The sequence below is a fragment of the Aspergillus brunneoviolaceus genome, assembly GCF_003184695.1.
Source record: "Aspergillus brunneoviolaceus CBS 621.78 unplaced genomic scaffold BO95scaffold_2, whole genome shotgun sequence".
NCBI lineage: Eukaryota > Fungi > Ascomycota > Eurotiomycetes > Eurotiales > Aspergillaceae > Aspergillus > Aspergillus brunneoviolaceus.
The window spans coordinates 325999-351736 of record NW_020290732.1 but is presented as its reverse complement, the minus strand read 5'-3'; the positions used below and the strand labels follow the sequence as shown (position 1 = coordinate 351736).

General features: G+C 50.5%; 7 protein-coding genes and 1 non-coding gene across 8 annotated transcripts; 5 read left to right on the top strand and 3 right to left on the bottom strand.

Moving 5' to 3' along the window:
- Positions 1 to 2446: 2446 nt before the first annotated feature.
- BO95DRAFT_350735 (uncharacterized protein) lies at positions 2447 to 4585 on the bottom strand (the record flags this gene model as incomplete). The annotated part of the gene is made up of 1 exon (XM_025582053.1): positions 2447 to 4585. A coding segment is annotated over one exon (2139 nt), but the record flags the coding sequence as incomplete, so codon positions are not given.
- Positions 4586 to 9070: 4485 nt separating this feature from the next.
- Positions 9071 to 10273, top strand: BO95DRAFT_510213 (uncharacterized protein). The gene is made up of 2 exons (XM_025591331.1): positions 9071 to 9504; positions 9562 to 10273. Exons 1-2 carry the CDS (start codon positions 9281 to 9283, stop codon positions 10040 to 10042), a joined length of 705 nt encoding a protein of 234 aa, XP_025447636.1. The 5' UTR covers positions 9071 to 9280; the 3' UTR covers positions 10043 to 10273.
- Positions 10274 to 10771: 498 nt separating this feature from the next.
- Positions 10772 to 11236, top strand: BO95DRAFT_458469 (uncharacterized protein; the record flags this gene model as incomplete). The annotated part of the gene is made up of 1 exon (XM_025588550.1): positions 10772 to 11236. The coding sequence occupies one exon, from the start codon at positions 10772 to 10774 to the stop codon at positions 11234 to 11236; it is 465 nt and encodes a 154-aa protein (XP_025447635.1).
- A 1042-nt stretch (positions 11237 to 12278) lies between these two features.
- BO95DRAFT_458468 (uncharacterized protein) lies at positions 12279 to 13557 on the top strand (the record flags this gene model as incomplete). The annotated part of the gene is made up of 2 exons (XM_025588549.1): positions 12279 to 12573; positions 13274 to 13557. 2 exons carry the CDS (start codon positions 12279 to 12281, stop codon positions 13555 to 13557), a joined length of 579 nt encoding a protein of 192 aa, XP_025447634.1.
- On the bottom strand, positions 12982 to 13055 carry BO95DRAFT_t6. Its single transcript has one exon. It is a non-coding gene; the product is annotated as a tRNA-Val (tRNA).
- Positions 13558 to 14099: 542 nt separating the features above from the next.
- Positions 14100 to 14841, top strand: BO95DRAFT_426929 (WW domain-containing protein; the record flags this gene model as incomplete). The annotated part of the gene is made up of 2 exons (XM_025584772.1): positions 14100 to 14170; positions 14244 to 14841. 2 exons carry the CDS (start codon positions 14100 to 14102, stop codon positions 14839 to 14841), a joined length of 669 nt encoding a protein of 222 aa, XP_025447633.1.
- Positions 14842 to 15657: 816 nt separating this feature from the next.
- On the top strand, positions 15658 to 15996 carry BO95DRAFT_319387 (uncharacterized protein; the record flags this gene model as incomplete). Its single annotated transcript, XM_025581773.1, has 1 exon — positions 15658 to 15996. A coding segment is annotated over one exon (339 nt), but the record flags the coding sequence as incomplete, so codon positions are not given.
- A 4343-nt stretch (positions 15997 to 20339) lies between these two features.
- BO95DRAFT_350838 (uncharacterized protein) lies at positions 20340 to 22910 on the bottom strand (the record flags this gene model as incomplete). Its single annotated transcript, XM_025582057.1, has 1 exon — positions 20340 to 22910. One exon carries the CDS (start codon positions 22908 to 22910, stop codon positions 20340 to 20342), a length of 2571 nt encoding a protein of 856 aa, XP_025447631.1.
- Between the last annotated feature and the right edge of the window lie 2828 nt (positions 22911 to 25738).

Genomic DNA, 25738 nt, shown 5'->3' with positions numbered 1-25738 from the left:
AAAGTTCTAAACCTCAACTTTGTGGTAGAACACTCATGTGCATCGCATGATTGCCAATAGCCGGACGGCGGAGCGGTGACGAAGTTGCCCTTATTTCCAGGCGAAGCAGGAATCATATAATAACCGATCCCTGAGGATTCATTTGCATAGTGTCAACCCCACTTGTCACCCGTGCTCTTTTCTCAAATATTGAACCCCGCTGCATAGTAGTTACAGTCGGCTTCTGGATTCACACGTAATATATGATTTACTCAGTGACAAGGACAATCACATACGACCACAGGGTGTGGAAAACAGGGCTTCCCGTCCGCTCAGCCGTACTTAAGCCACACGCCGGGAGGTTAGTAGTTGGGTGGGTGACCACCAGCGAATCCCTTCTGTTGTATGTTTTTGGTTGTTGGGTCTATTTGCTCAATTTGTCCTTGCCATGAATATGTACTCCGTAGAGCAATCGGTTATCCGTTGGGCGAATGAAACGGATATTGGAGACGATCTGAACGCCACAACAAAAGCGACAGATAGAGAGGTAGAGGTGCTAAGAACATTGAGGCTTTTTGTTTTCCTTCCAAATCACCCCAACTCACTTCACGCATGAGCCTCCTTGTTCTTCTCGCTCATAGCAGCGCTGATTGAGGAACCGTAGTACCCGGCTTCTTTTAAATCTTTGTCTGTATTATCGACTCTGATCAGCTTTTCGGTCTGTTCTGTTTGAAAGGCGGAGGGAGTGGTGGTGGTGGTGGTAAAAGCGCAAGGGCCGAGAACGACGCCAACCTACAAATTTCGAAGCCGTACTCAATAACAACCTCTACGTATTCCAACTGTACGCCCTTAGTCTCTCTATACTGCAGAGCTCCAAATAGATAGTTTCAATATACATTTTGTTGCGTCTCGACTTCTAAATAATTATATGGACAATGATTCTCTAATTGGCAGAATGTTATAAAACAGAAAATATAAGCTTTATTGCGCTAGTGGCCGTGTTCATTAATTCAAATCGAAATAATACAGTGACTATAACAAATAAAAAAAGATAACAGTTGACCCAGAGAACTAGTATACATATGTAAAATCTTTATTCATTCAAAACATTGTGTTGAGAAAATAATAATGGACAAGTTAAATAACTAATTTAATAGAACTAAAATATACTTATATATTTTCTTCAAATGAACTATCAAACAACAAGTAGTCTTAAATTGAGATGTATGATATCAATCCATGCAGAGGGCCAGATCTGGCATTATAGAACCATACAATCATCCCTGGACCATCAGTTATAGTACAAATATGACGAGTGGTCTCTTTAGTGTTGCTTGTGGGGTTGCTCATGTCTTAGTATGAGCCGCGCCTGCACATGGACTGCATGCAGCTTGTATAACGTACATCCGACCGGCTCTTCAATACTGTTTTCCGATATTGCAACTCCGCCTTACTTGAACTTCAAGCCCTGACCCCCTGACAGAGCATTCGTATGAATTGAACGTTTGTTGATCGATGGAGAGTAGGGCGCTGACAAAGGTGCCCTAATCAGTTGGGCAACAGCGAATTCCTAAGACTGTGTTAAGCATCGATAGCTCCTACCTATTAGATGTTAGCCCTGCCCTCTACCCAATCTTCCACAGATTCCTTTCAGGTATTCAAAGCATGCCTGCATCCTTGGATGTAGATCCAGCACGGCCATGCGGGTCCACCCATGATGCCAACTCTCAAAACCTACACTGCATGGACGAACTGCAAGTTGCCGCAGCTGATCGAGGGCATAACTAAGCTACAACCATAAGGGAAGAGGGCAAAGACAAAGTTAAAGCCAGAAGGTCATGAGAGAGATAACGGAAACGTTGTCGCACTCACGAGGTCGCATAAAGTCACATCTAGATCCCATTCGACTAGCTTCCAAGCTTCTCACTCAGCCTTTGCACCGTAGCTGACAAGCAACCGACAGGCAGCATCATGCCCTTCCGCCAGGGATAGCAAGCTTCTACCCAGCAAATCTCGAGTATTGACGTCAGCTCCATGCTTGAGTAAAAGGTCTAGAATTTCTGTCTTTCCTTCGAATGCCGCGTAGCAGATTGATGTGTCGCTTAATCTATCTCTGAGAGTGAGATCCACCCCGCTCTCCAGGAAAGCCTTTACTATTTCCACATGCCCATTTATGACAGCTAGTCGCAGTGGAATGGCCCAAGATTCACTGCTGGAAGTGACATCAACGGCATGCTCTAGAATCATTTGAACCAGATTTACGTCTCCTTCCTCGGCGCGGCTCGCCAGGAATGTGCGGCCCGTGAGGCTTGGAGGCCCAACACCGGCCTTTTCGACCTTGATCAGATATTCAACCACAGATTGGAGGTCAGACTGAAAAGCGAAGTCGAGAGCCGCATGGCTGTCGGAAGAACAGAGCTGCCGCGCTAAGGGTGTAACGGGGTCCTCGTAGGTGATCGTACATGAACTAAAATGCCTCGCCCAGTTCTGTGTGGCATATTCCTCGAGTTAAGTCGAATTCCTTGTGTTTCTCGGATGCAAGATACCGTACGCTGACCTCGGCTAATAGTCGATTCGCGTCCTGGATGTTGACGGGGCCTTTCCAAGCGGTCGTCGTATCAGTGGCCTCCAACCGAGGCGCAGGTTCCGCTCGCACCAAGAACTCCCTGGCTGTTTGATGGAGCAAGTACACTTGGGAGTGAATCACAACCACAAACAGACCACATATTTGTCGGAGTGTCTTTTTGAACTCATCCGGCGACTCTAGATAGTCTTCAAGATCCACAGATTGTTTGAAGGCCTGGTCGCAGGCGACCACCAGGCTCATTTCGCTCACGGATAGCGGTCGCTCTGCGGCAAGAATAGTATGCAAGACTGTTTTCGCTCGCTCAGGCGCCGGGCTTCGACGTAGGATTTTCTCGTAGGCGTCGTCAACCGTGGAAGGAAGTTGACTGAATGCTGCCCGGATATTCCCCTTGGTAAAGCCGGGAGTAGTTCGGATGACATCCATGGTCAGGGTGACCCAGAGATAAGTACGGTCGACCACTGGCATGAGCTCGTCGAGTAACATCTGGCATTGCTCGGAGGTGAGACCACGTTCGCGAGCAATGTCCTCGACCCGTTTCTGAGTGACAAGATTGATCTCCTTCGATATTTGATCTATCTCCTCCTCGCCGTCACCGCTGAGATGAATCATTGACAGGTCCCCTTGAGCACCTTGAAACTCTCGGTAGATATCGAGATATGGCCTGCTGGTGACGAGGAACTTCACATTGCCAGTTCCCAAGCCTCCCCGGGAAGAACGGACAACGCCTTCTATCAAACGGCCACGGCTCACCTTCTCGCATTCATCGAGGGCGTCCAAGATGCAAATCATCCCACCGAAACTCGGGTCCGCCACCACACTGGTAAATATAGACCAGAGATCATTGAGGGACTTGGTCAACCTATCGCCGTCCGTGCCGAACTTGGCCAGTATGGGTTCCCGCAGCAGCTGTGGGTTGGACAAGAAGATCTGACGCAAAATTGCACTGACTGCACTGACCGCAGTGTTCTGATCCGAGAAATCATCCTTGAAGAAGAAGTAGCAAATTGTGGCTTCCTTCCTGGCGGAGAGAAAGTCATCCACGAGGTACCTGGCCAACACAGATTTGCCGCAGCCTGGATCGGCCGACACCCAGAGCAGACTTGAACCCTCGGCCTGATGCCACTGCTTGAACAGGGAATGCTGTGTGAACCATTCGCATGTGCCGGGCACTCGGTCATCGTTTCGGTCTTTTCGGTCTTTGTATGGACAGGTATACAGAGCACGCAGGAGTTTCATGGCCTTTTTGTCACGATCAATTAAGATCTGACGCGTGGCTTCGTACTGTTGCGTGCTTTGGATTGCCCTGAGTCGCTGTTCCACATCGGCAGCCCCGATTATCTGAGCGTCCTTCTCCGTATTGACTTCGAGAGACTTGATGTTTTGCAACACACCATCCCATCCTTCGTGTTCGAAAGCGTCGCCGAGCAGCCGTACTATACTGCGTTTTCCCAGGTAATGCATTGCACGGGCTTGGAACTCGAGGATAGCAGCGTATAGGTCGGTCAAATGGTCTTCAAACTTCTTCAGCAGATCGGCTTCGTGCCCTCGTGGAGAATCCGAGGCATTCTTGCCGGAGCGGTAAACATCTTCCATCACCTGGAAGCGACACATCAAAGTCGAGGTATAGTCTAATGTTTGAAGAAGAACTGCCTGTTGACTGGTTGCTTGCAAAGCGAACATGAATACGACCGACAGCCCAGCACATGCCAGTGCTGCTGGGGGGCTTGCGCTGGCAGCCGTATCAACAAGTCCCTTTACCACCAACACCTTTTCGAAGAGACCATTCACCAAGTCCTGGACCACCACCAATTGATCACCGAATTGTATCTTCCATTTCTGCTTCTCCAACGCGTTCACTCGTTTCTGAAACAGCCTGTCTAACTGGACCTGACGGCCGGCAGTGCCAATCGGTTGCAGCTCCTCACCTAACTCCTCAGCCAGCGTCTCATATACTACTTGAAGGAGTAGCTGCTTATCCAGGTCGCTATTCAAGTGATCCTCTGCTCTCTGCCAGAGATTCGGGTTTGGGCTTCGGACGTTGACCGCCGTCTGGTATTGTGGAAACGGGGTCTTCTGGGTGGACTTCTCTGCGCCTCGTGCGGGTGCATTTTTAAGGGGGGATGTGCTTTTGCGAGGGTATGTTTTGACTGACGAAAGAACAATCTCCGCAGCTTAGCTCTAAGCATTCGAAAGTGCATCTTCATTGCCATCGTCTACGGGCGCGAAAAGAGGCGATATGGGCGTATCAGTCGGCGCCTGTGTGCAAAGGCTGTCCACACCGTGATTTTTGAAAACTTCCTGGATGTAGGCGAACGAACCTCTGGCAACGATGCAGCGTTATGTAGATCCTAATTTTCGGAAACTTTTCAAGGTGGGACTTGTCAAGATGGCTTGCGTGGAATTCATAATTGCTTTTTTTCGGTCCCTCATTCGTTGCTGGTGTCCGGGCTCCTTTGGCTTCAGCTTTCCCAACTTGGTCAACCTATTGTGCAAAGTGCGCCTGCAAAGCCTTTGATTCTTATTTCCGATGGACCTGCTCAGTAGAGAATGAGAAAGAATATTGGGATAAGACCATGGCCCTGGTTTCGACTCGGTTTTTGAGGATTATCAGTCTGATCCCGATTGTCTCCACCCACATCAGCGCTAAAGCCACCGGACTCGCATTGGTGCAGGCAGGGCTACGACCGTCGGCCCAATCACCGATTCAGCTCGGGCTGTGACACGAGAATGAATGCGCCAGCGCATAGAACTGTTTCTCCATCTTCCTACAGTCCCCCACGTCAACCTGCCGTTCGCTTAACACAATAATGAGGGGGGTGTGGGGAGCTGAGAAATTAGCTGTGGCGGATCCAACCGCACCCGGAGCATCAACCATGCGCTGCCACCTGAAATCCAGCCATCCTTTTCAGGCTTGAGGACCCCGTCTTTTCAAAATCACAAGACAGAGTTCCCAATCCTTGGGCTCGACACCTAGTATGTCCGTCATGCCTGTCTCCATAGCAGAATCAACATTTGTGCCTGTCACCTCGCGACAAGCTCAGATCCGGAACGGCGCCAACCCTACAACGATCTCCCAATTCATCATCCCCCTGCTACAATGGAGTCGTGATCATTTACCCCTTTCCGACGCTGCACTTCTCTTGGAGGTCTCGGCCTCCTCAGTGATCCAATGGATCCGTGAAGAACGCTTGCGCCTCCTCCCTGCTGAAACGACTTCTTATGACAAGGTGGTAGAATGGGCCCAGGTCCTCGTTCAGAGGCTAGACGCAGTAGAGAAGGTCGTCGGCTCATTTGTGGCCGATATCTACCTTGCCACTAGTCTTGCTTATGGCTACTTTGCCGTCGTACTCGAGGTTTGATTTCCTGCAACCCAGCTCGCGTCATTAGTCTGTCGTGTCCACGTCAATCTCTTTGAGGATGATAGGTAACCGCTTTCAGCTCGCAGCAGAGAACGCCACACCTCTCAAACATATCTTTGTCGTTGCTCTTGACATCTCAACCCCGTTCCAAAGTATACTGCGCGCAACAGACCTTGGCGTTAGCGAAGAGATCGTGGAACAACTCGCTTTGGCTCTAGTCGACTTGGTGGCTCTCATCTCTTCCTTGTTCGCCCAGCTTTACAAAGCTATTCTGGGACTAGGTGATGGGTTCTTCGTTCTCAACGACATCCACAATCAATATGCTAGCCAGATCGACACATTTCAGAATCGCTGCGAGAGGGTCAGAGTGGCCATCTCAAGGCATCGGTTGCAGGGAGCAGCTCAGGGCCTTGTGAAAGATACAGACTTCTATGGCTGGTTTGAATCTTTTGAATCGCTCCGAGAATTGACAGAGTAATCAAATTCACATTTCCAACAGGTGATGACTTCGACGCAATCCGTTTCTGGCTAGCACCTGGTGATCCTGTATTGGCGCGTCTCGACGAAAATGTAACAAGTCGCTCCTTGGATCAAGTAGAGATGACTTTTCTGTGGATGTCCCGTCATGTTTGGCGATGGCGAATGGATCAGAGCACTCATATTCACCTGATCGGCCGTTCGGGCTCGGGGAAGACTGTTCTAACCCACGTGATTCGGGGGTATTTACAGGGAAAATCCGCTGCCGCCTCTCCCCTGACTCTGTCTCTGTCCATCAGTAAGTATATGACGCCGCGCAGTAGCTGCCCAATATGCCGTTGTCTAACCGACTCTCGACAGGTACCAGAATCCCAGCAGAGGGCACCATGCGTTCCATTGCCCGGAGCCTCTTGCATCAATTGTTCACTCAATCCATCGGTCACACTCCACTGCTGGTAGTGCTGAGTGAGTCATTCGAGCATAGTCAGCAAACTGCAGACAGCAATGCTTATGACAATCTGTTGTGGGATACCCTGAAGCGCGCACTGACATGTCTCGACCTCGACAACCAGGTATTCCTGGTCGTAGATGGTGTCGACGAGGCCCTGTGCGAGGAAATGACCTTGCTGCGCAAACTGATCTCGATTATCCCAGAGACGGCGAATGTGAAACTAATCACACCCGGAACCCAAAATCCTCCGACAGGCAGTGGTCAGACCCTCTCAGGTCAGGTCCTCTTAGAAGTGACGGAACATCTGGTTTCCGCCGATATCTCCACCGTGGTTGAAAACTCTTTGGTGGGTGGTGCTATTTTCCCCAAGCTCCCTAGCAACGATAAAGAGACTATTATCACCGATCTCACTGCGATCAGCGAGGGCTCTTTCCTGTGGGCAAAGCTTGCCTGCCGGCACATTCGTCACCAGGAAAGCCCCGATCAACTTTGCGAGGCCATGGATCTTCTACGCACCGCCAAGCCCAGTGTTTCCGACTTCATTCATCTTTGTTTGAACAGGCAAGATGTGAGCATGGAAACCAGAAGAATGCTGGTCATGCTTGCCGTCGCCCAGCGTCCTTTGCGCGTAGCAGAGCTCCAGACCCTGGCCTCAATCCTCGTTGAGCAGCAAAAGGTTCCTGCTAGTGAAACCAAAGAAGAAAGTTCTGTTCTGTGCAGACTACACGGCCTCAACCACTTGATTTCATTGTCGAGCAATACGCTTTCCCTGCAACATTCCCTGCTCAAAGACGCAGTATTGAAGCTCGTGTCCCCCGGTAGCCCGGTCCACCCCAACGTGGATCCCGCCATCGACTTTCTGACACGGCTTTTCATCTGCCTCAAATGCTCGATCGGAGAGTCGAGCGAGCCAGTCCTCACGCCCCTTGATCAAGACACGGCCACAAGCTTGTAACACAGCCAGGACCTCCTTCCATACGCTTGGCGGTACTGGCCGGTCCATTACCAAAACCTGTCCGCCATACCCCACGACCATACCTCCCGGCTTGCAGAGCGGCTCACCCCCTACTTGCCCGTGTCGACAGCCTGCATTCGACTCCAGAGTACGCTCTGGGCCGGGCTCCCGCTGCCGGACTGCCTCCGCTATCACGAGCTCACAACCGATCTCTACCGCACGGCCATGGGACCCAACCACGTGGCCACCCTGCAATGCACGATCCTCCTGGCCGGGCTGTACGATCGACTTCAGTATGTCGACCAAGCCAGCCGGATGTTTTATGATGCAGCGATGAGAAGCCGGGCGTCATTGACGGCGCGGCATCCGTTAACGCTGCAGTTGGCCGGCAAACTCCTGGAGCTGACCGCAGGCCCAGAGGTCACCGATTGCCAGTCCGAAACCATGCATTGGAGAGGAGAATGCTTGGCCCTCTCCGTCGAATGCCTCGAGCTTCAGCATGGAGAGACGTCGGACGAGGCGGGTGCGGCGAGGAGACTTCTGGCTGAGCATCAACATCAAACGCTGGGTGAATAGCCTCTTACAAAATAAGGTCTGACCTTCTCACACACATGATCTGGGACAATGCATTGAGAGCCCTGTGGAGGGGGCACTACGCGAGATGACTACACAATTTTATCCAGTACATTTTACACGATATAATTCGGGGGCCTGTTTCCAGGCTTGCCCCAGTATCTGAAAGCGAAGGGGGACGGGAAGGGTGGCTTTTAATACCTTCCTAGAATGTCCAACGGCTTTCCAAAGAAAAAACATAGAACAGTATACGTGAGATCGTAAAGACCGGGATTTCACCCTATCTTCCCTTTAATAACATACGGATAAGTTGCCACCACTCCGACCCGTGGGTGAAATAATGTACAGCGAAGGGACATGGATCTTCGGCCGGCTTATGGCTCAGAAATAGACAGCCGCAAATTCACACGGCTGAAGTGCCCCGAGGGAATGCCAGAAAACGAGCTATAATTTACCATACATCTTCATTATTCTGTCTCGGGTGTTAAAACTGTCCAACTTCCACTGATCTACGTATAATTCAGCCTGGTGTGCCTAGGTAACAACCATTTCCGGAGGCGGCTTTTCACCGTCACGGGTCACTCTGACTCCTCGCAGATGACTAATCATCTTGGCCTTAGGTGGAAGATATGGTGTTGCCTTACCAGGAGGCATCAGGATTGACTCCCTTTCGGGTTGAATGGAGGAAGCCTAAATCATGTCTTTCCGACGAAGTCATCATATATACACACACAAAGATATATACGATCTCCAACCATCCTAGTCCGCCGGTAGCAGTTTCGTTCCTCCGTCTCACTCGAGCTCCTCACATCTCGGAAAGGTCATATCAGCTTTGCCCTAACTTCTAAATAGCCATCGAAAGTCACACCTCGCATTCAACACGAAAGATTTCACACACAATGTGCGTCACTGAAATCGGTGTCATGGGCGTCAAGCCTTGCCTCGACGTCATGAACGACGACACTCCAGAGGGCCGGATCTTGAGCAAGCTATATAACTATGTTGTTGCCGCACCCGGGGGCCCACTTCGAGTATATTGGGGCCTCGAGGCTGAAGATCCGTCCTACCTCTGGGCATTCTTTGACTGGGACTCGCTGGAGGCCCACCATAACTTTGCTAAGACGTAAGTAAAGGCCTCTCTCCATTCGTCCCAGCTCCCTCTCTGACAACAGTACCATAGACTGGGCCAAGAAGCTGTCAAGGATCTGCCGAAGATCTTGACGCGTGGCGGGTTCACCAAGCACATTACCGCCACGCCCTCTCTGCCAGCCACCCTGCAGTCCGCCGTCACGCAGGTCATCTTGGCGTACTTTGCGTCGGATCGGCCACCCACTGTAGCAGACGCAGCCATTGCGCATTTCGAGAACTGGCGGGAGAATGAGATCGAAAACGTCTCGGGCATTGAAGCTCTGAGCTACGGATGGGGCATGGAGAAGGACTTTCCAATCAGGGGCGGCTCTCCAGACCAGAGAGCATCGATCTGCCTATCCGTGTTTGGGTTCATTGACATTGCTGCGCAAAAAAGCTTCAGGGAGTCGTTGGCACTTGGGAAACTGCTGGGGTGGATCCGGGGCATGGAGGGATGCGTCAAGCTGGAGGTTTTCTCAATCTGTTTCCGGTCCACGAGTAGGGACAACGAGGGAGACTCCCGGGGAATGTAAGAGTTTCTCGCAAGATGGGTATCACGTGTGAGAGCGCAAATGCCAGTAAAGGCTACACAGTATGAGTTCTTCCGGTTAGGCACAGCACGTTTGGTAGGTTGTATCAGGTTCATTAGTACGGTTCTGAGAGAGCGCTCTGGTTCGAAGGGGCCTATTAATCCATTAGCCCAGTGGAGAGATGTTGCAAATATCGGCCGGACAGGTTCTCATATATCTCGTAGGGCTAGGTACTACTCTGATTTCGGGTTTTTATAACGGGAAGTTTAACGTCTCTACATATGGCTTGGCATATTCCACTGAAAAGGAGAGGAGAATACAAAGACAAAGAGAATCAGGAGGATTTGAAATGACACATTCTAGGATAACCCCCAAACTTACATATATCAATGAAGCTCTTCGTCTCTGAAGACACCTGTGTATCTTAAGAAAGCAAAAAGCAAGAGAAGAGACAAAGAGAGAAGGAAAATACTTCTCTTTGGCCTCTGTGATTTATCTCCAGAGCGGTATTCTTCGGCTGTTGCTCCTGCCGATCATTAGATGCAAATACCCAATCTCTAAACGACAAGGCCTATATATATTACCATGCCTCAATGTTGGTATGCTGTGATAGTAACCTCAACGGGTCATAGTAGCAAACACAACACTCGCCACCACAGCTCACAAGCCCGTTTCACTGACCTTGTCCAGCCTCAGGTTTCCCGACCCCTTCGTCAAGAACTATCCAGCACCATGCTCGCCCTGGAGGACCTCGCCATTCTCTGCATGTCATGCAGCGTCTCCTACTGCAGCTGGTACTTCTCCAATGGCCCACTTCGTCGCTGGGCCCGCAACACGCCCCATGGCCCGCGACTCTTGCTGATCTACGGCAGCGTTCTCGTGAGCATCGCCTCGAACCAACTGTGGTCGAGCTACATGGCTGACCAGCGGCTCCCGCTGGTTCTCCGAGCCTACCGTCTCCAGCAGCAGACTGCGCTGGGCAATACGTCGATTCCTTTGAACGTCACCGAGGCGCTGATTGCCCTGGGTGACGTGGAGATGCTCATCGGGAACCCGGAGCTGGCGGCGTGGCTGCTCAATCCGTGGTCCTTGCTGGTGATGAATATCCTGTGGGTCAGTCTCTTGATCGCGGGTTTTTTCGCTCTGGAACTGGCGCTGACGGTTGTCTGGCTTCCCGGTGTTGCCGATGATGAGTAGATCAGGGACCTTGTGGATTACCTGCACAGGCAGAGCAAACGATGTAGTTTGATGTGCTTGTGATACTTCCAGGAAAACTCTTTGACTTGACATTAGGCATGGATCGCTATCATAGTGAGTCTTTCCCTCTGTGTGCTTTTTGTCGCACTTGTCTAGTTTGCTGTTGATATTTTTGAGTTATCAAACACATTAAACTTTTTTAATCTCGAAAGAAAATGTAAAAAGAGAATATGTTTCAGATAAGCCGGCTACTACACTATGTCATATTAATTTCAATATTCCTTTCACAAATCAACATTAAGATCTGGGTCCATCCTAATTAACTCACCCGGAGTACCTCGTCGGGACTCTTATGAAAGTGTGCTGGGCCGCTCATAGTATCCTTCTGCCTTAATCACAGTGGTTTAGAATAAATAGCTTTGTAGGAGTTAGTGGATGTTTCTGTAAACCTCTTCTGAGATCCAACTGCTTCAGCATGCAATATTGATTCTCTGTGTTTACCTTTTTAGTCTGCCGGGTATTTTCCGACGAGCTAAGAGTCGATGAGATATCTGCACCCAAAGCCTAAAGTGTAGCCCGTTTCACTGAGCGAAATAGGAGAGCATCACCATGGTGAGTAGATATAGAAACAGGACGGGCAAGCCAGCAAACCGGAAAGGCTCCTCATAGGTTTCAGACGATCGACCGGGAACGGACCTTTTCACTACTGATTGTCAATAGCAAGGCCCAGAGAGACATATTTTGAAGATAAGAGAAAAGCTCCTGAGGGCTTTCTTCACCATCACTATCTCTGCAGGCGGGTGGGTCCTTTCACCATACAGCTATACCCCCGAGCAGAGAATCAAATCAATTGAACCTTCTAAATAACCGGCTACCACCATCACAACATCCTCATCAAACCACGAACCATATATTACACAACATTTTCGAACAAAACAACAAATAAGATCAGACATAATCATCTGTCACCCACCCCCTTCCCTTCCTCGAAGAAAACATCGTTTTAATACACCATTCACAACAGCGAACCATCATCGCCATCATGTACGATCTGCCCGACGCCCTCATCCTCCCCATCGTCACCAAAATCCACCCGCTCAACTACATGCTTCTAGCCAACCTTGACATTCCCAAAGCCAACCGCGCCCAGCTGCGTGGTTCCCGCACCAGCACCCTCATCGTTCCGGTAATCAGCACCGTAGGCTTGGTGCATCTATGCAGCTGCGCCATCTCCTTCCAGCAGACGAGCAGACACACCGACCTGGCGCTGGCAGCCCATCACCCTTCGCAACTAGATCGCCACGGTATCCGAATTTATCACACTGAACACTACCGAGGTGAGTTCCGCTTTACCCATTTTGATGAAGGGTGTGCGCTTGGACAAAGATATATTGGATTGGAGGGTATGTGGGCACCTTTTTATCTTTCCCAACGAGAGGATGAAGAGCTCATTAGCAAGGAATGATGAAGTATGACTGGGCGGGATCAACAGAATTAAATGTGTAGAGGAACGGGTTGTGGATGACAGTATCGGCCCCTGAAAGACATGTTCTATTTGCATTTCGCTGAGCAGACCTAGTGACGTTGATAGAGGAATTGCTGAGGCCCAGGAGGGTAGGTGCACTGGCTTAAGAATATTAAGTCTCTCGCCGGTGACCTCTATTTCCATGTCTTCTCAGCAGAGAATAAGCCGCATCCGAGGCATCTTGGTTCTGCGAGAGCAGACAAGCCAAAGCAAAAAAGAATGACCAGACTGGGGCTCGATCCCAGGACCTTATCGGTGTTAACGATACGTGATAACCAACTACACCATCCGGCCAATTGATATTAAACAATCTGCGTTGGTGCATTCTATACCTACAAGGGCTATAATCACATGCTTGCTCTCATTTACTCGCATCTGTCCTCGACACCTCGCATATGCCGCCTCTATGCAGAATGCAGATATTCACAAGGTGACAAGCCACCCGCAAGACCCACTTGCCCGAGCGAGTGTCCACCCTCTCAATTCGACAGCAATCACAACAGTAAATCCAGACAGCAACAGCACGCGAACGCTGAAAGTAACCCTGCGCAGCATTCCTCCTCTCCGCTTATGTTTTTCTGTGTGGCTGGAGCAGGCTGTTGCGGCGGCAGCGGAGCCGAGTACTGCATGGACTGTGGCGGTGCAGCTCCAGCCGGATAACCCGAGGCCGGGGGGTAATAAGTGTTGTTGGGCGGACCGGGCGGTGGCGGTGCCGAAGGCGGTGCGCTGTATTCAGGGTGGCTCGGAGGCGGCCCGGGCTGTATTAGGATGTTATGGTCAATTCAAGCACTTGTAGGGCTGTAGTACGGCGCGAACGGAAGCTTACTGGTGGTTGATAACGAGTCTCGGTTGACATGGTGTGTGGGATTGGACGACTTGACGCTGGTTAAGGTATGACAAGACTTTGTCGCTACGTTGCAGAGGCAGAAATGGTAGGCATATATACTTGAATGGCGGTGCCGATATTTAAGGCTATAGAACCTTAGTGACTAACGAAGTAAAGTCTAGATATCTCTCTGCATGCGCCAGGCGTCATTCTCAGTCTCCTGAACTTCCGGAATCCTGCGGAATTCCCTCCGATAGGAACATCGGTGCCTGGGACTCCATAATAATGACCTATTCGCTCCCCAAGGGGAACAATAAGGGGATCGGCCGCCACTAACAGCATAAGCTTTGCGGAAGCACCGTGCCGATATTCTTGGCTCGGGTTAGGCAGCCATTAAATATGATGTCATGTAGGGAGTAACCCTTTTCCGCCCAGTATATATTGTCGGCCTCTACCCCACCATCGTCTCGGTCTCATCTCATCTCACCAAAGAACTCCACAATCAGAAAAAAATGCCACCACCACCAATGCCTCGTGTGCCTGAGGGCTGGCGCCCTCAGTTCGATGACAGATACCAGGAATGGTGCGACCACCTTGCCGCAAAGAAAATTCGCGCTTCCAGATACTCGCAGAATACTAATGGCCTAATCCTACAGGTACTATGTCAACCTGCACACAGGACAGTCACAATGGGAACGTCCCGACCGACCAGCCCAGCCAAACGGGCCAGCACCACCTCCCAACGGCCCACCCCCCAGCTACGATGTCAGTACAGGTCGCAGGACCCCGAACAATGACAGAGGCTCCCCGTGGCCACCGAACCGCGACAGCCGAAGCCCCTATCCACCGCAGCCGGGCTACGGCTACAACAACAACAATCCGTACCCGCCCCAAAACTACAACACCCCGCCTCCACAGCCCAACCCCTACAACCAGTATCCCAACCAGTACCCCAACCAATACAACAATCCTTACCCAAACCAATATCAGAACTCCTATCCGAACCAGTACCCCGCGCAATACGCTCAGCCGCCCATGCAGCAGCAACCGCAGCCTCAGCCGGAGCAGAAGAAGAAAAAGCGGGGGCTGGGGATGGGCGGCGCCGCGGCCCTGGGAATCGGGGGTGGCTTGCTGGGAGGATTGCTTCTGGGCGAGGGGATCGAGCATCTGGAGCACGACTTTGATGGCCCGCCGCCTGGGGATTTTGGCCCGGGGCCGGACTTCGGTCCGGGGCCAGATGATGGGTTCTGGTGAGGGTGCTGCATTGATGGGTTGTATAGCGAATCCTTTTCCCGGATAGGATAATGATTGTGGATAGGGGATCACATTACACATACAGGTTTGGGGTTCGTCACGGGATTTATGAACTATGTTTATGAAATGTTAATGATATTTCTGATGAAAATGGAGACCATCAAATGTGAAGAACCTACAGTGATCACTACCGTGAAGCATTCTTCTAGGCGATGTTTACTATTCTTGTAGACGTTTTATTCCCGCGTAAATTTATGTCTATTATTGTTATCTTTCAATCTTACCAAATCTTCCAAGATAGTAATGAGTGTAAGATATTCAGAAAGACATAATTACTACCTAGTATCATAGAACCCTTCGAGTGTAGCGCTTTTCTCCACATGATACCAGTCCTCATTGTCCTCCTGTATGCATAGACCCTCCTTGATGATTCTCTTCTTTTGTGTTTGTTTCTGATCTTCTTCTACAGTTTGTATTTTCAGGGCAGCCTTCATCTTAGCGCTGGCTCTACGATTACACACTTGGGGGTCTTTGAACGGTGGTTACATTACAACCTTTTGCGGAAGACAATTCCGGGGCATCAGAGTAGTATGTCATAAATTCCGCACAATCTGAGTCATTGATCACCTGTAGTAATGTAAATTAGTACAACTCCCCATCAAGCCAACGGCATTCCCCCAAGTCGACTAGCATGCCCTTCGCGACGCCATGGATAATCCAAGCTCCCTGACTATGGGCCTCTTTGAACCGATCTCCAAACCCGTCCCAAGCGATCTGATACAAAATTTACATCGAATGGCTCACAGGACCTTCCGTATCCCCGAGATCCTCGAAAAGATCCTGCTGGGCCTGGACATGAAGACCCTGCTCCTTTCGACGCGAGTCTGTCGCGCGTGGAACGCCCTCATCCGATCCTCCCCCAGCATCCAGAAGGCACTATTCTTCCGTGCAGCCGATCCTGTCCCCGGCCAGGCCAAAGCCAAGAACCCCCTCGTGGAGGAAAAGGTCTGGCACGACTTTCTGCACCCGCGCCTCTTCTCGCGTCTCGTAGGTGCCGCCTACTTCTCCGCCTATCCGCTGATCGAATCGGAAGAGATCGACAAGGCCTATCTCCGCCCCGAGGCAAGCTGGCGCCGGATGCTGCTCCAGCAGCCCCGACCTCCTTCGTGTATGATCGGAATCTCGTCAAATTATACTTGCCCCGCGACCGCAATTCGGATCCTGGAGGCATTGCTTGCATCCCGGCCGGGGACATTGTTCGACTGCAGCATGTGGCGGCCTATATTCTTTCCGGGTTCCTGTTCCCCGGCGTATATCCGTCGATGTTCTGGGCAGATGGTCCAGCCGTGCCGTCGGTTCGTCGCACGGTGGAAGCCGGCTTTTTTTTCTGGCACTACCAGGAGCATGACTTCGTTGTCATCACGCAAAGCCTGTTCTGGGCTCGTCACCCGTCTGTAGTTCTTCCGCCTTTGGACCGGGTGGCGTTACGTTCGCCGGGTGTTTGGAAGCGGGTGATGAGCCCTGCTCAGCAGCACTGACCCGTAGGGATGCAGGTGTAGAGATGCCCGATGGCTGACTCTTTAGATTCTTTCGTAGAATCCTTGCTCGGAAAAAGAAGTTTGACTTGTTAAGTTTTTGCTTCGCAGGGGAGAGTACTTTCTTTTAGCTTGGATGACATTCTCTGTAGAGGCCAATGCATTCAGTTTGTTATCTTTCTATTCTGCGCGGATACATGTTGGACTCCTGATTTTGTAGTTATACCTCCTTTGTCTTTACCATGACACAATGATCCCCACGCCCCGAATAATATCTCTCGGTAAAAATATGCTGGACGCTATTGCGAAGCAGGCAGCATAGGCTAAGCACATAGAGTACCCGGGCTCTCTGGTATGTCCACTCGATGTCCTCATAGGGGTTTGCCAGCTATCACTTAAGCTTTATAAACCGGTAGATTGCTTCTACCTGGGTGTCGCTAAAATATGACGTCTGGGCCTCGTCAATGAAGTCACTGGGACGCAAGACTTGTGAAACTCTTCACGGGTTAAGTAGGAATCACCCAGTTTGTGCAGACTATTCTTGACTGTAGTTGCAGTCAATCGGCTTGTCCGGGTCTCGGGTGAGGTTGTAAGTCTTTCACCGTGGAATGCTCTAATACTTCTGTACTCTCTTGTTCATTAATTGATAGGCTGAGCGGATCCTCGTAGCAAAAGAAGATACTCGCCTTAACTCATCCACTTTCGCGGTGCTTGTCGGTACGGCTTTTTGCTCATGTAGTCTTTCCGCAGCTACTTGCGCATGGCTGGCTTTGCATCTTTCATGTGTTCCTCAATCCCGTTGACATATTGTGGGTTGTGTGCATTGAACTCCGTCTTGGGCAATAGGATCTCGAGGCTGTGGTAAGATTAACGAGTATCAATCGATTCAAGTTCTCATTTTCATCATCTGGGTTCTCTATTGCGATTGTCTGCATAGCGTGCGTGGGTGTACGACACTCTTGCTGTAGTTATGTCAATCGTCTGTCTCCTCTGCAGTGATTGGACCCGAACGAGCTCACCGTAGTACCTGATCCAGCCAGCAGTACTTGACGCGACATGTCTCGCACTCTGGACTACTTATCGACCACATACATGTAGTGAACGTCATTTTTGGGTCCTCTGTTGTGCACCAACGCACTAGCAATCTCTCAACTGGCGATAAAACAGTCGGGTTAATTCCGGTAATGCTTTCAGACAAGAAAGTTTCCAAGCGAAGAGGCAATCGCAACCCCGGAACCCAGTACTCAATGCGCAGTGCAGCAGGCGCTTGTTAGGAAGCGGAACGGCTGTACTTCCGCGTGAGGGAGGAGTAGACACCTGATCCACGTGCATGGAAACAATTGTTGCACTTCTGCCCAGTTCCCCGCTGATACAGCCGCGGAACGCCCTTCCGTTGGAGGGGTCGTCAGTACCGTTACATACACCTGGGCGGGCGGTGGTTATTCCCCAGATTTAGGGCTGAGACACGAGGATACCCTCACAGAGCTGGGTTGGGCGGCCAGTTGCGTATAATCCGACTAGCCAATGTACGGTACAGACTATACAATAGGCTTGCGGATTCACGTCCGCTCGCGACTAGACAGGGGCTATTTGTCGGTGTAGGGGGCTGAATACGACGGGTGCTGACTCGCTGCAGCCGGTGAAAAACGCCGTAGAGGACAGCTCGACGTAGAGCAAGGTTCCCTACTCTCCTTTGCTGACTCTAAATGATCATGAGTGTGCCCACGGCATGCGGGAAGGTTTGTGGAATCGCAAGAACCGTCATAATATTTCGTATGAGTAGATGATACTACACAGCTCTTGATCGAACAAGGATAGCATCGCGCGCGGTTTTTCTTGTCGGCGGGGGGGGGCGGGCAACAGGCGTTCGCCACCGGGCCCTGTGGGCGCCAGTCCGGTATCGTGTTCGTTTGTGGAAGTTAGAGGCTGCTTGTATGTTCTGCCAAGCATATCTCAATTTCTCAATTACACATAAAAGAAAAAGACTCTGGGTCAAAGTTGGGAAAGACAACTGACCTCCTTCGCAGGGATCGGTTGTTGGGAAGGATGGATGATGAGAAGAGAGAAGGCTGGTGGAGGTTGGAAGATGGGAGAAGAAACAAAGAAGATGAAATATTGGAAGAGATGTACGTTAATTCTCAATGGAGTAGGATGAATCACAATGCCATAGTCAGTGAATCCCAGGCTCGGAGAATTTGATACAAGCTGGAAAGAAAGTAGACAATGGATCAATAGGATCAGTGAATCAAGACAGTAAATTCAATTGATAGCTCTTCTGCAACAAATGATAAGATAAGTGAATAAGACCTTAGATTAATAATGTCTAGTCAATTTTGCTATGTGGAACAAGGAACAAATCTCTCACTTTCCTCCTACTCTCATGCTCCGACTTTTCCCACCTCTCTTCCCAACATACATCCTTCTTTCCTCTCTCCAACTCCTCCAACCCATGATATAAGCTTCAAACTCTGGCATCTAGTCAGACTGCTATTTATGCTGTGCTGAAAAAAACATGTTATTTTAAAGGCTGAGATTATATTCCACTGTCCATGATACCTATGCAAAAGTATGTTACTAAATGATGTGCTCGCAGCTATCCTCGATGACATCGACCAGCCGCCGCTCATCAGACTTCGATATTACGAAGGCTTTCTTTGAACATTAAGCCACATACCAGCAGTTGGCGTTTGAGAAAAACCCTGTCACATTAAGGCACAACAGCCACCTGTGACTGGACATTTATCCACATCATCCTGAGGCATACATCCTTCCAAACACACACCCGTCTTGTCGCTTCCAAGGGTGTATTCGAATATCAAGCGAGCATGTTGAAGAAGGAATCAATAATCCCCCTTGCCTCTGGGGTGAAAGACCTTATTGCGCCGCTCCGCTACCTTACTAGTTCAACAGGCAAGTTGCACCTGTCTATGAAAGTCGTGCAGGCTCACATACACATTCCTCGCCAACTATGAAGAAACAATCTTCTTGAAGCAGGGAATGCCTACCTTCCTCCACTAGAGTACAGCACTCTACTATACATCTCGGAGGTCATTCGAGGTCCGATCCATACGACCCTCAAAATATGACTTCAAGACAAGCGTCTTCCATTTAGCAGGATATATGATTTGAGATGCCGAGAGCCTTGGCGTTCGTTTGAAATGTTGCTACATCATTCCAGACCTCTCCAGACCCGCCAAGATCATCCCGCCATCGACCACCTGCCCCCTTCAGCCTCGAACATCACCATAGCGCACGAGTTCAAGATCCACAATAAACCCTTATTTCTAAGTCAGAACGGGCAGTGAGCGTGAGCGGCACATCAAGCTATAAGCGGTGGCTATTCCGCATCGAACCATACCGGCCAGACCCGCCGACGCGTGGCCTCGATAAACCTCAATAGTGCAGCTACAATAAACACAACAAAAGACCAGCTGTCAGGAGAACAAAGCCGTTGCAGACCCGGGGATTCATCTTCAAAGGCAAGGACGCATGCCTCGATTGCCAACAAGGGCCGGGGCGGATTGGAAGAACTGTGTTGCAATGGACGCAGAGAACCTTGAGGACCGCATGGTCACCCAGCTGGCTTGCGCAGATTGCATTACGAAAGCCGGCAAGGGTTGGTTACACATTCCGCGTCCTGTCTGGATGGCCGAAAAGATAAAGACGAAGCGCGAGTGTAAAGCGCAGAATTGGAAGCGGCAGAGGTAACCGGAACTTTTTGAAAGAAGACTACAGGTTTTCACCCAAATATCGGGTTGAAACCACAGATATACATTGGAGGCGAAAAGGAGTATAGAATGCATTCAAATTTACTTTCTTTTATTCATCTCTCATAGCACGCAGGGAATCCTTCAATTGTCTATCATATCGAATAGATTAATCTAACTAAAGGGACCAAACAACCGGCTTCATATACCTTGAGACCAGCAACCAAGCCCTGAAAAATGGCACAGCCTATTTTAATCACTCAGCCAAGACAAACATGTCCCCATGCCAGCCATATGCCCTAGTCAGCCGACGACCAATCCGCCGAGCGGCGGTATAGGACAACTTTCCGTGAGGGTGTGGTTCATGGAACTGGATACTTCGGTCAAAGTTCATGTCGGTGAGCTGGAACTGCCAGACAGAGCCGTAGAGTTTGATGCTCGCGAAACCGATCGAACTGATGGCATGAAGAAAGTCAGTCCAACGCATCTCACCCGGCGTCGCCGTAACCTCTGGGTCATGAAACAAACCCCGAAAGACCTTGAGGGAGCGCGCATCCACGGCGAACTTCGGCTGGATCTCTGCACCGATGGGTTCCGGGAGCGCTTCAGCGTCGTGGTCCTCCTGTGTGGAGACGGGCCGTGCTGTTCCGCGAGTCTTGACCTTGATCTTTGGTGGCTGAGCTGTGCTATTGTCGTCGGCACTGCTTGTCGATAGGCCCTTGGAGGGGGTCGGTGCTACAGTCTCAAACGAGGGGTACGGATCGATACCCTCGTTCTTTGGCCGCGGCGCGAGTTGCGGCTGATGTCGAGGTGAGGGCTCCTCCCATTCTGGTGTCCGGTGCAGACTTCGCGACTGGGAGGGAAAGACCTTTTGCGATACAGTGCCTTGCACCCTGTCCCCTATAACCCTGTCAATCACCTCCCAGAAAGCATCCAGCCTGGCCTCCGCCTGCCGCAGTGTTTTCACGTGCTCCTTGGTTCGGCGCTTGTCGATCGGATATGCGAATTTTCCTCCAGACGGGTCTCCTAGAGCGACGGCACGACTGGCGACTATCGTCACAGGAAGCGCTTCATCGATCCCGGCAACGATCCGATACCATGGGCTTGTTACCTTGTCGTAGTCTGCCTCGAACTTCCGCTTTTGTGCCATGCCACCCTGAACCCAGGTTCGGGCCCATGGCTGATACAGTTCCAATTGCTTGAGGCACTGCGCAAGGATCGAGAGGTCGCCGATGACGCCTACCAGAAAGGGGGTGATCATACCTCGTGCACCTGGCTCATTGTCGAGCAGGCGTTCGAGCTCATCCATGAGCAACGGCACACCGGTCAGTACCAACACCATCCCGTTATCGAACGCCTTGCCAAGCAGCCAGAGCAACTTCTTCTCCACTGCCGTGGGTTTGACCCCAGGTCTTTCTTCGACTTTTAATTGTGAAGAGAGCGGATCGGATGGTGGTGCGCGCATGAAGAATCGACGGAAGGGCGGGGAGGGACGGAAGGTCATTCGGAGCAGTTTCAGTGGATCGTGGACTGCCTTGCCCAGATCGTGGCGAAACCGCAGCAAAGCCGTCAAGAACTCCTCGGGCAGTTTCTGAGATGGTGGAATCTGGCTTGCATATTTGTGCTGCAGGGATACCAGAGCCCGAGCTTGCTGGCTCAGCTCGTTAAAGGTCTCGACTTTCAAGAAGGCGTCGCAAACCACGCACGCCAAAACCCGCGCCCAGATTATGTTCTTCCGGTTGCCCTTTAGATTGGGATGGTCGCGGCCCTGCAGATCCTTCAGCATTTCGGGGGTATGTTCAGCCATATCGAGCACGACGCTGGCGAAATAGTCGGGGTCTTCGCGCAGGGCCCATTGGTGGTCTTCCGCCGCGGAGGTGCGGGCTGCAAGGAGCGACGCGATGCGACTAAGGTCGAGTTGTGCAGGCACACGATCGGGAGCTTCTGCGGCCATCAATCTTAGAGATTCAAAGCCGCTTAGCTCAGTCTCTGATTGGGTTTGTGGCGGCGGAAGGATGGGGAACGAGTCGAAGTTGTCCACGGGAATATCTGAAAGTAGTTGGCGGCAGCACTGCACGAGAAAGGTCAGTAATCTCGCTTGAGCTTCTAAAACCAAAAGGCCTTCCCCCGGCATGAATTGCTTGAGTGACCAGGACATAAACTCTTTATCATTATCATCATGACAGATGACAAGCTCGCCATACTGGCGATTGTTGTCAACGAACCCGTTCAGAGCCATCTGATGATTACGCAGGGTGTCCAGATCAAGCGCCCGGCTCACCAGCCCAAACTGCATCGCGTCAATATCTGCCGCCGCAAAGCTTGACGGTGGATTACGGCCTCTGGAGTTGAGAAGCAACAACAGGGCTTTGGGGCTTACCAGGTCCTCCTGATTGATATATGGCCACCTAAAGCAGTCACGGCACCGCGGGGCCCTCGCTCGTTTAGGGTTATACGCCCCTTTACGCCAGGTATCAAGGTCGGGACGATGAACGGCAGGCATACCTGGCCAAGTCTCGAGCAGGACTTTGAGTCTCTGCTGACGTGTTCGCTTTAACCATCTCTTCGAGATAGTGGCCTCGTGGCGCTCCAGTATCTTGTGCAAGGTGTCATAAGAGGTATAGATCGTCTCGGATCTCTCTTCGGCTTCTTGTCGTATCTCGCTTTCGGATCTAGCCGTCGATTTCGGTCCTTTGTTAGAGCAAGCCACAGTCAAGGTCGCCATTAGCGCTGTGGCATCACCCCAGTCAAGGTTGGAATGGGCGCCATCGGCAGCCAGGTCGGGCTCAAGTAGATGGTCTAGTTGTTCGTTCGCGAAGGAATCCATTTTCGAAGACCGATATTAACTTTCTTCCTGGATATTAACAAACTGGGTTTTGTGAGATTCGAGTTCTAATTGGCCTTCCTATGGATCTTTATATAGCAAACGAGAACGTGCGACCGCCTGCCCAGTTGCCTGGTACTGCCGCATTCCCGAATGATGATATTCACATATATTGGGAATCAGCATGAACATTTCACCACATAAGCGGAAGTTCACACACAAATCACGAAGTGAATGAACCATACTTCTATGTTCCTTTCTCTGGACAATCATGTTGCTAAAACATTTCGTTCTACATTCTTTGTGACTTACTCTTTCAACACCCCTGTTCCGATTCTGCCCGTTTTCTGCTCTATCCCGACGATGAAGCCGTCTTATAGCATGGTGATACGGGCTCTCTCAGCGGCTGTTCCACATACCAAACATCAAGTTGTGGAGTACAGAGAAGACTAGCTAGCTCGGTACATGGACGATCACTGTGACCGCTACGGCTTTGTTACTATTTCCAGAGGACCTGGTTTGTGAAGCGTATCGGTGACAAACACTTCGCCATGTCGCCTCCGATCACCGGTAAGGTTCACTCCTCTGCTACCGAAGTCTCCCTCAGAGACTGCGTTCTGGCAAGCTCTGAGGGCGGTTGGTGCTACTGGAAGCCTGTACAACTAAATTCCCGGTCATGATCTGCGGAGCTCCTGAACTATCCCGATTCACAGCCTTTTCAATAGGTTTCTTTTGAACAGACGCTCCGGGCAACTTGGTATTCAAATTATTGGAATGGAAGTCAATGGATTCCACGTCTGTTGGCACACTTCAAACGGATCCAGAAGAACATATTGTCCTATCTTTGAAGGCACGATAGGCTAAATTTGACAGCCCATGATCAGAACAACCCAGCTGATACCCATCGAAGTTCAGATCTGGCTCGACGATCATATTAAGTGTGATAATTGTCACCGACATTCGGTGCGAGACTTATAGGAGCAGTACCGTTTTACGCTGGTCACTCACCACATTGGAGAGAATGTCCGAAAGTCCAACAAATGGTACGTTTATCCAGCTGAGCATTATTGGAATAGCATGGGTTGCCAACCTCGATGATCACCCCGTCTTTATATTCAGAAACGTCGCGGCTGGTCATGATGATGGCATGATCTCTACCGGCACTATACATCCCAACCACCATAACCCTCAAATCATGGTCTTGATACTGTATCGCGCGGGATGACGCAGCCATGGAATGGCTACCAGAGTACAAGACCTAGACAGGGCGAAGCGAAATCAGCTGGCTTTCGATGTGACCCGCAGTCCGGAAGTGGGGGCTGCACATAATCTGTGGGCGATTGTCTGGCCCTACAAAGGCGGGCCGGAGCAGAATCGGGGTAAAGCGCCATCGCGAAGTAGCAGATGCACCCTGCTCAAACCGGGGCCGGGGGAACTGAGTATATGCGGAAGATTAACCAGTATATCAACTCCTTCGGACCGAAGATAATCGGTACGGCCAAGAACGGATCAACCAGGTGGGATGAACATTACATTTCAAAAGAGGGGTTGGACCGTAAATCCCGATGATGAAAATGAGAACTTAGATCGCCTCACCGTTGATAAGAGCATCCAGCCCCTGGCAGATCGTCCAGTGAAGTCAGGATTGTTTGATCCTAGTCCACCATTCTTTCTTACCATGAAAGAAGGCATGGAAAATGCCAACGCGACGTACGCGAAATTGTCAGCAAGCCATCTGTATGCTCAAGGGCTGCTAAGACGACAAAGGGTTCCTAACGACACGATTGACGGTGAGTAAATTCCTCGGCTTTGGAATTTCTTGTTGACTCTAAGGTCAAAAGATCAGGAGATTGGCGACGAACCACCAGACAAACCTAGTAGTCAGCCGCTGCCCCCACAAGAAGTGATACGGCAGGATGAGAGCTATCCTTTCGCGAGAGTAGTTCCAGACTTTCTTCGCACAGCACTGTGCCGTCAATAACGAACTTCGAACCCTCATCAACTCAAATAACTCGAACAGAGTGAATAACGCTTCTGTTAAAGAAGTAAAGCAGAAGATAGCAACATCGTACGCAGGATATCAGATGCGGCTGCCACCAGGCCTAGCTGAGAGGTTCGGAGATTAAGAATACTTTTCATCTCCTGAATGTACTGAGAACAACTCTTTCATGTCAGGTCGGTTCAAAGGCAGAGCTTTACGCGAGATTAGCTATTTGTCGGCTAAATTCTACATTAGCCAAGCATATGTTAACGACGATAGCTGCCACGGACTGAAAGAGTCACAATGATAGCTCATAATGATATGCCGGATGTGCTTTGCGGCCTGTTGCATTGAAAACAAAGGCGCGCATGGATCGTCAAAATTATCGGTGCGTTTCTTTCGTCGTGGTCAGTGTAGTTCTTTGTCCCATGCATTGAGGCTTAGATTCAGTTTATAGAGCGATATGCAAGAAGTGCTAAACTACATTGTGCTAATAGCTTTGATGTCAGGGGGAGTCAGAGTGACAGGCCGTGCTCACGGGGGATTCTTGGTTACCCGCCCTAACTGGCGACGACCTCATGCATCCATCACGGGTCTTCTCTGAGGACATAATGACATCGCGAGAAAAAGAAAGTGAACAACGTCTTCAATCTGTACATAAAAATTGCGCAAGTCTGGGGTAATTCCCAGTGAGTCACAATGGGAGTGTGCTGGAGTCAGCAACGTCTTCTTGCTCCATCGCTGGTGTTCCATCTTTCTTCCATCTATTCATCAGCTCTATCTATTTACCAACTCCAGAATCCATCAACTTCCTCATCCATCAACTCCATCTACTGATCAACTCCATCAT